Source organism: Physeter macrocephalus, chromosome 13, assembly GCF_002837175.3.
Source record: "Physeter macrocephalus isolate SW-GA chromosome 13, ASM283717v5, whole genome shotgun sequence".
Taxonomy (NCBI): domain Eukaryota; kingdom Metazoa; phylum Chordata; class Mammalia; order Artiodactyla; family Physeteridae; genus Physeter; species Physeter macrocephalus.
Genome location: NC_041226.1, coordinates 8,340,478 through 8,350,385, shown reverse-complemented (window position 1 = coordinate 8,350,385; position 9,908 = coordinate 8,340,478). Strand labels below are relative to the sequence as shown.

General features: G+C 42.7%; 1 protein-coding gene across 1 annotated transcript in view; it reads right to left on the bottom strand.

Moving 5' to 3' along the window:
• B3GLCT (beta 3-glucosyltransferase) overlaps positions 1–9,908 on the bottom strand; it is a 107,590-nt gene that overhangs the window by 47,152 nt on the left and 50,530 nt on the right. The window contains exon 7 of the mRNA XM_024125824.3: positions 3,839–3,975. Within this exon, the coding sequence (XP_023981592.1) occupies positions 3,839–3,975 (137 nt within the window). The remainder of the gene's footprint in view (positions 1–3,838; positions 3,976–9,908) is intronic.

Here is a 9,908-nt window from a genome sequence, read left to right as displayed (position 1 = left end):
CGGACGCGCAGGCCCGGCGGCCATGGCTCACGGGCCCAGCCGCTCCGCGGCACGTGGGATCCTCCCGGACCGGGGCACGAACCCGCGTCCCCTGCATCGGCAGGCGGACTCTCAACCACTGCGCCACCAGGGAAGCCCCAGTCTCCTACTTTTAATGACCCTATGAATTACAGTTTGTGGAGTTTCCTGGGGGAGAGAGCATGTGATTTCGGGAAAGAATAACAGTTTCAAGTCATCTTGAAAGAGCCGTAATGGCTCTCTTCAACACAGAAGAGAGGCCCAGACCCCTGGGCCCGGGCTCTAGAGCCCCCCGCTCCCCAGAGCACACCGGCCGCCCCCGAAGCACGCTCCTGGCCGCACGGCGGCCCACTTCGCCCCGACCCAACCTCTACCTGGCAGCCTTTTCTCCAAGACCGAATTCAAGGGTGTCCAGACTTGCCCACGAGAATGAATGGAAACTTCCTTTGCCCCCAGAGTGGGAAGCACAGCCCCATTCATGACACACGGCGAGCCCCCCCGCGCACTCCTCCTGCTCTGTACCCCCAAACAGCGCCCACCACCCGGGCCCAAACGAGCACTCGGTGAGCAATCTGAAGGGATGAGGGCGAATCGCAATACATTCCTCCATTCCAGGCTGAGTGAGGAACAACGACATGCTTACCGAGACCGCTGAACTGCCACAGGGTTTACGTTAATTACAGGGCCACAGACGGGACCCTCATCTCAATTACGAACCTCCTAATAAATATTTTAACTGCAAAGAAATAATCGTAATTTTAAAAGGAAAACTAGTAATCAGTTCCAGAAGTCCTCGCTGAGTTTTTAGCCTGGTTGAGCCACAGACATTTCTTTAAAAATGTATCTCTAACCGGAGGAGAGATAAGGGAGGACACAGGTTATAATTTACGTGTAGTCATGAAGCACCGGCCCCACGGTTGATATGAATGTGGCTTGATGGCACACAGCTCTGAAAGAAGCTCCATGGCACCTCTGCCACATTCCTGCTCAGTACCTGCCCGCCGGCCCATGAGCAGGGGTGGGTGAGGATACTGCATAAAGAGACTGCATCCTCAGAACACTCCTGACATATATTAAGAGAAAAACCCGCCCTGGCCTGGCATCTTGTCCAACTTGAACTCTGCTTGGCTGGAGCCCGTTTTCATGAATAAACTCTTTCAAGGTAACTTGGGGATTTGGATTCATGACAAGTGCCTTCAAAATCTGAGCCAACCACATTCAGACACCAAAGACAGAAAAAAAGAAAAAAGGAAAGTCATACCTGGGCTTATCGCCACAGACAAGGAACAGAGAATTGTGATCAGAATCCAATGGCATGTGACATCCACTGTCAGATGGCCACACTGCCCACACCCCTTCTTAATACACAATAAACACCTCTGAACTGTTACCCTAAACATGCTCTCTACTCTTCTTGACTTTTTAAGTTTCTTTCTCATTCAATTCTTGTACATTTTTCTCTGAGGGAAACCAGAGAAAGATGTGACAGCCACCGATAGAATCTCTTTAAGAGGAAAGAATCTCTTTAAGATGAACACTGACTGACTGGAAACAAATCAGTATGTACACTGACATCTGTAAGTGGCTACGTTCAGCGGCCTGTGGAATCTGCCAGAACCAGTGATGGTTACCTCAATATGACGAACTTCGCGTGGATGAGTCAGCCTCATGGGACACCCGGGGCCTAAGCTAGTCACCTTGCAAACAAGTCCCAGTTCTCAAAGTGTGCGGGGGGCCATTCACCCTATTTAAAGGCCAGTCCTAGTGGTGGGAACTAGGTTTCATTTTTCTATGCACCAAGCAAGGGCTATACCCAAGGGCTTTTCAAATGCTAATTTCAGGGACCAACAATGCCAAAAACAACAAGGCCAGGAATCCCAACTACTCTGCGAAAATATTTCTTCATTAAATATTCAGTTCCTGGCAAATAAGAATTTGACATTCAGCTTTCCTATTTTTAGAAGGCACTAAGTCATGTCCCAATAACACAGTTCTAATGACAAAACCAGCTAGACTGGAAACTTGCAACAAATATAGGGCTCCTTCAACTCCTTCAATACCAGGAAAACTTCCTACCTGACTTTTCTAGTCCCACTTGTGAGACAGTCAAGAGAGCAAGATATTGCAGGAAATCTAGATAAGGTTTTCTGATGGAAGAACAACAGGGGAAACCAGTAACAGTGTTCTGTAGTAACACCTAATTGAAGAACTCATCTTACTGAAAATCAATGAGCGTTTCTCCAAAGATGCGAGTTTTTTTTTTTTTTTTTTTTTACTGTTGCTATCGTTAGGCGATCAGGTAGCTGGAGCACTGGGAAATGTTGTGCAGCGTTCATTCAACACTCACTGATGCACGATTGCTAGCCCCCAAAATATTTTCGGTGAGAAAGTCTAAGAAAGTGAGTGTCATAAGGTGTCTTTAAGCAACCAGTTTTTCTAGTGCCCTGAGGAGAAGAAATACTTGAGTCACTATAAATCGTTGCCCTACCTACCAAGTGAGCCATAAAGTCAAGGAAAGGAGAGACAGGGAATCAACACTCCCGGAGTGGGCGCGCTGTTGGTCACCCACATGATAGAGAGCCTCTCCTTCCTTCCTCTAAGAGAATTCCGATTTTGATTAATTATTCAGGCCAATAAAAGGGCTCCAGGGTCAGAATCAGTTTGATCCCAACTGATGCACTGAAGTTCGCTGGCAGCTGTTAATGGTGCGGAGGATGGCATAGGCCTGAAGTTGTCCCAATTGACTTTAACTGGACAGGATCCACCTAGAGACTGGGGATAAGTACTTTCATTCCATGGTTGGAGGCTGTCTCCTGCTGTACATAAATAAGAAGTTCGTGGCCCTTACTGCCTTGAAAGCACAAAGCAAACCAGATTTAGGATGAAACAGTGCTGTGCACTAAGCTGGAGAGACAGAGAGACCCAGGCTCGCGTCCGTAACACTGCTGAACAGCACCACCCACCCACCCGCCTCCGCTTCCAGTTCCAGCAACAACATTCCCTCCATCGCTCTGCATACTTTTCTGCTACTTGCATCTACATTGGGAAGGAGCGTGTTACATTGTAAGGAACTTCCACGTGCCAAGGGAGTAGTCCAGAAGTTTCAGCAACCACAAATGACAGAGTATCTACTACCTTACATTACTACAATGGGCTAAAAAGCTCTTCAGGACTCCAAACCCTAGAAACAGGACACTTACTGTAAGAAATCACAGGAACGTTTTCATCTTTGCAGATATAAAAACCACAACTGCCCTATCAACGTTCCATTCCCTAAAGAACAAAAACTCACAATTAACCTGAACTGTTTAGGTTAAGAGGACAGTCAACAGCCATGCTTCTCCTGAATTACGACCCATCTTCCCCTTTCACATCGAAAACAGCATTACTGTGACGATCACACCAAGAGCTAGGTATGCCTCCTGCCCAGCCCATGTTTACAGGCGTCTACACACCCGAGCCCATAACCAGCCATCACCCCAACCCCAGGCGTGATGCTGATTCATTTCCTCACTGACAGTCAGAGTCACACCTCTGGGTGCAGAGTCCTGAGCGCTCGTGGGCCCGCCCTCGGCCTCACGGTTGGTCACGCGCCTCCTTCTGCAGGTGAGTGAGAGGAAGGACAGAGCGGCTGAGCGTGAGTCTGAGGGCACGAGTAAGTGATGGAGCCCGTGTCCAGCTCCTGCCGCGGGTCTCCCTGCACCATCACTCGCTGCCTCTGCTGAAAAGTTCACTCAGATCCATCAGCTGCGAGACTCGGCGAAATAAAAGTTGATTCATACACGAAACGAAACGAAAAGAAAGTCTCATAAGTTCTTACTTGTTTACCAGTGGAATACTAAGGGCCCAGCCAGCAGCAAAGTCTGGATATTTAAAAACCGTAGGATTTTCGGAAAAGGCATAATGGTGAATTATTGTGGATTCTTCATCATGTAATGCTTTTCCTAAAAACCATTCCTGTTAAATAAAGATATAAAAATTTTTTTTAAAAAGCCACTTCATGCACGACCAAAAACAAATTGGTATCATTAGTTTTAGTTCAATACCCTGGGTGATAGAGAATAAGCACAGATTACATATTTCTAAAGAATTTTAACAAAAATATAATTATTACTCATATGATAATGAATATATAGCATAACCTTGGTCTATAAAGAAAGTAATTTAAGATCAGATCATCAGGATGAACAAGATGTTAGTCATCATTATACTATAAACACGTAAAAGTGGTATTTTATAGAATATTCCATATCAAAATACTATTAATGTGAAGAAAACAGTGTTCCTTTATGCCCCACTGAGGTTTGCAAAGAAGAATTTGAAAAATTCCTTCCAGAATCAGTGCCTTATTTTATTCATTTAGTCAGTCATTCAATTAACATTTATTATCATTTGTTATCAGTTAACATTTATCCCACGCCAGGTGGGAACAGAGCTTACACAAGAGTGGGGAGACAGAAAGTAAGCAATAAAGTAAGTTCAGATAGTGCTATGATGAAAATAAAACAGAGTGACGGGTGACCCTGGAAAGAGAGGGAAACCTCTTAGGAAGTAACAGTTGAACGGAGATCAAATAAGATCAAGGAACCAGCTAAGCACAAATCTGGGGAAGAACAGGTGAGGCAGTTAATACAAAGTCCCTGATGTGGGAAAAAGCTTGATATATTCTATCAAAAAATAAGTGCAGTGTGGCTGGAATATACTGGGTATGGGAAACATGGTATGAAAGAGAAGCAGGAAATAGACCAGGGTTCAGATGTCACAATAGAACAGCCTGGATCAGACCTACTCTCCCACCAAGAACAAGTATAAAAGCTGGAGAAATTCTTAGAGCAAATGACCGAGGGCATCAAAAAACAACAAAGGCAAATAGGATATGAGGGCTAACATCTGAGAGAGAAGGGGAGCCCCCCTATGGGAGCCCCATATTCACCTCCTTTTACCCTCAAGCAATCTGCTGATTCCCCGAGCAGAGGAAAGCACACAACCAAAAGCAGCAGCTGGGGACTCGTGTAATCTGGCTGCACTGCAGAGACAGAGGCTGGAGCTGCAAGCTGCCAAGATGGTAGAGATTTAAGGGGATCCCAGAGGAGTGAGCCCCAAATTCTGCCTGCAACCTTCCCTCAACTCCTAGGCTGCACAAAAACCAAGGGAAAACACAAGAACCAAGTGGAAAACAGCAGTGAAGTGGCTAAAATCTGAGCAGAGACTTCAGCAGTAGTTCTGGGAGCCCAAGGCTGGAGTGCAGGGTCTGCCGGGGGAAAAGGGTCTAGAAGTAAGGGCAGTCTGTAGATAGGCCTACCCAGACAAGGTCTACAACCCAGAAGAATATTAAATGCACAAGACCAGACTAATAACAGAGAAAAATGAGAAACAGAGATTCACAGATAAACCAGGTTTTGCAGTTTAAAAAGTATATGTTTAAGAAAATAGATGAAAAGATGATGATTTTTACCAAAGAACTAGAATCAATAAAGAGTCAAATGGAAATCCTAAAACTGAATAATGCAATAACTCAAGTTAGGAATTCAAGAGAATATTAGACATAACAGAAGAAAGAATAGGGACCTGGAAGGTAAGTCAGTAAAAAATATCCACATTTATGCACAAAAAAGAAAACGAAGAGGAACACACAGAAAAGAGCTTAAGTGCAACACGGGACACAGTGAAAGGTCTAAAATACATGATGCTCAAACTAAGCGAAGTAAGTCAAAAAGAGAAAGACAAATACCATATGATATCACTTGTATATGGAATCTAAAGTATGGCACAAATGAACCTATCTACAAAACAGAAACAGACTCACAGACATAGAGAACAGACGTGGGGTTGCCAAGGGGGAGGCGGGGAGGGAGAGGGATGGACTGGGAATTTGGGGTTGGTAGATGCAAACTATTACATTTAGAATGGATAAACAACAAGGTCTAACTGTAGAGCACAGGAACTTTATCCAACCTCCTGGCATACCATAATAGAAAAGAATACTTAAAAAAAGAATGTATGTATGTGTAAAACTGAGTCACTTTGCTGTACAGCAGAGATTGGTACAACATTGTAAATCAACTATGCTTCAATAAAAAAATAAATAAAACACATGATGTTCAAAACCCAGAACAGGAAGAGACAGACAATGGAACTCAATCGATATCTGAAGAAACACAGGCTTAGAATCTTCTTCAAAACGGACAAAAGTCATCAAGCCATAGATTCAAGAAGCTCTATAAACTCTAATCAAGAGACATACAAAGAAAACCACATAGGCAAATGCTGGTTGAAGAACCAAAGATACAGAAAATCTTAAAAGTAATTTTGGGGGAGAGGTGTACACATTTCTTTCAAAGGAGCAAAAATAAGACATACAGTTAACTTTTTAACAAAAACGAGAGACGTGAAAGAACGGAGCATCTTTACAGTGATAGAAAATTACTGCGGACCTGGAGTGCGACACCTCAGGAAACTAACTTAGGTGCAGTGGGAAACCACAGGAAGTTTTTGAGCAGGTGAGCAAGAAGATCTGAATGACAGAGATACTGGATTATTGGGATGGCAAGAATGGAAACCGGGAGAACAGCTAGGATGCTTAAATCATGGTCAAGGACAGAGATGGCGGTAGCCTGGACCAGAGGAATACTATTCAACACAGCGGGAGGACAGATGAGAGGTGTATCCTGGAGCGAGACTCCACCGAATGTGCCAGCATGAGGTTGAGGGGAAAGAGGACTCCATCACCGGCCCCAGGTTTTTTCATATGAGCAACTAAATAGACAGTGATGCCATTTCTGAGATGCAGGAGACCGAAGATGGTTAAAAAGGGGCATGAAGAGTTCAGTTCTGAACAAGTTGAGTCTGAGGCTCCTGGTAGACAAGTAGGCGGCTGGACATAGGAGTAGGGAGCACATAACTCCCTCCCTCGGTTCCTTCACGCTTGGCTCCAATGTGACCTGATTTGTGAGATTTTTCCTGAACACCCTCTACAGAACAGTAAGCCCATCCCAATCTATCCTTCATCCCTCTTATTTTGCTTTATTTTTCTCCGTAACACTTATTACCATCTGACACATTGTTTCACGTTTGCCTGTCTCCCCTGCAAAAGACTATCCCCTCCTTGTGACCAGGGACGCTGTCCATTTTGCTCACCGCTGTATCCCAGGATACCTAAATGTCCCAGGTGCCCCTAGTTTTGTGTTAAATGATGCAGCAAGCCCCGGAGAGCTTTCAAAGGCAATTATGAAAGAAATGTCAGCAGATAATTTAACTCAAGTACCCTAAGTTCTAAAAGTTTTATATATTTTCTCTCTTACCCAACCATCACCCCCTCACTCCCTATCCCTTATCAGAAAATAAAAGCAGGAGGGATACAGTGCTGTCTCCGCAGGACACTCTTCTGCTCATGGCTGTGTTCCAAATACCTCCCAGAGTCTGAGTTTGGGTCAGTTCAGCAACAAGTCATAAATGAACATACGTGAAAGCCAGTAACACAAATGCGTGTCTAGGTTCATAGTTCCACCCGAGGATTTCTTCCTGACACTTTATGGATATATTAAGTCACCAATGGCCAAGAGAAGTAATTATAAGGCATATAGCCTTGGCTTGAGATAGAATATTCAACATCTTTTTAAAAAATCAAACTACTAAACATTAACCAATATGAAAATCATCACATTTAACACACCATGTAAATATAGCTTGTTTAAAGAAAATAAACACTTCAGTATATTTTAGCACCTTTCTCAATAATCTTTCACTATTATAATCTCCTGTTCCAAACATAAATTTATGCAGAACGTGTTTTTATGTTTCAACAACTAATAGCAGTGTTCAGCTATTATCTAGTATGTAAGATTGTTTTTCAATATTTTTGGGGGGGGTTGTACTGTAAACTACTCTAAGGGAGAAATTAATACAGATTCTGTGAAGAGACACTCCCCCATCTTTCTTAATAATTTTCTTAATGCCTTCTTAATAAAGACAATTACAATCAAGACAGACTGTAAAAGAATAACTCAACGTTCTATTAGTATGTTAGAATTACTCTTTGCCAGCACTCCTGTTTCACCTCTATTAAAAATTAAAGACATTTCAGCAAATACACACATATTAAAAGCATACTGTGGGGAAAAAACAGAAAGACTTCAATAAGATATAGAAATTTATAGAAATCACCTAGAAAGGCAATTTAACAAAGATTAATTACTTTAATAAAGATTAAAGTTTTTCATTTAAAATATTGTATAACAGCATAAATTTGCATTAGTAAGAATGACAAAATGATATTGAAGGGAAAAAATGTCAGAGTCCAACAAAGTAACTGATACTCTAACACATAATTATAAGTTTAATGTCATTTATCTCTGTCAATATCAAAGCCAGGTTTGTCTTATACTTTTTTCCTAAAATTTCATATGGTAGGGGGGAAAAAACACACTGGTTTGAGCTAACTTCAACATGATGTAATTTTTATTCCCTAATGCTAGTTTCAAAAGAAACAAAGCATCCTAGATTTTTTTTCACGTGGTATTGCTCACAAAAGAAGAAGAAAGCATCTCATTTTACCTCTGGCTCTGTACTTGCTTTTCATGAACTTGCTTTGAACTTATTTATCATTCCAATTTTCATTAAAAAGTACAGTGAGTCACCATCTTCTGTACAGAATTAGAGCTATGGATAATGGAAAAAATATCTCCAGGTGAAACGAACACTAGGAGGAGATTAAAACTCCTACATCCTAAAAAAGATCTGGGAGTTTTTCTCAAGTCAAAGGCAAACATAAAAGCCTAACAAATGTTTTTTACATAAAATATGGCACCGAGTGCACAACTGCTGCTCAGCACCATCTGAAAAGACTAGATGAGACACGTTCATAATTCTTTTCTCCTTTGAAGGGATTATTCTTTTAACCTAACAACCTTCTCATTCAATTATATCTGTACTTTCCCAGAAATCAAATGCATGAAGAGAAATCAGAATGGGTCCTTCCAGCATTTAAAAAACATCAAGACCAGTGGTTTTATTATAGTGACAAACTTTCCAGCGTTTGAGAAATCAACCTAATGATCACTGTTGCCCAACCCCGTGTGTCCACATCAACAAACCAAGCGGGCACCCAGAAGCCACGGCTCCTTTTCCACATCCTCCTTAAATCTGACTCACTTCTGGAGTGGGCGCTTCACAACAGGGGGTGGGGCAGGTGTCCAGTGATCCCAGAAAGGACCCAGTTCTGCTTATTCCACGTTTAAAGAATTCCAAAGTTGATCAGGGTGCAGCCTGTGCTGCTCCAAGAGAACTGAACAGCCTGATTTCCTCTCCACATAACTCCAGGGCTGCCTCTAAACCTCCAGAGACATTGAACGTAGCCCGGCAGGACGGCTGACGTTACAGAGTTATTCAGTCGTATGCAAATATTTATTAACCCTCTACTAAGTGTTAAACACTGTGCTCAGTGCTCAGACGGAACTTAGAGGTAAAGAAGATCCAGCTGCAACATCATATCTGCACAAGATAAAAATGTTAAAATATGAAAGTAGCGGTGAACTTCTCACCCAAGATGCATACTGTCTCACCTCCAGACCTTCTCAAATATTGTTCCCTCTGCTTAGAGCACCCTCTCCTATTAACTCCTACTCATCCCACGGGCTCAGATTAAATGTCACTTCCTGTCATGACCTTCCCAGATTCGGTCTGATACCCTGCTGTGTGCTTCTAACAGTGCCCGATGTTTCCCTTAAACGTCTCCCTTTTTTTTTTTTTTAACATCTTTATTGGAGTATAATTGCTTTACAATGGTCTGTTAGTTTCTGCTTTACAACAAAGTGAATCAGTTATACATATACATATGTTCCCATATCTCTTCCCTGTTGCGTCTCCCTCCCTCCCACCCTCCCTATCCCACC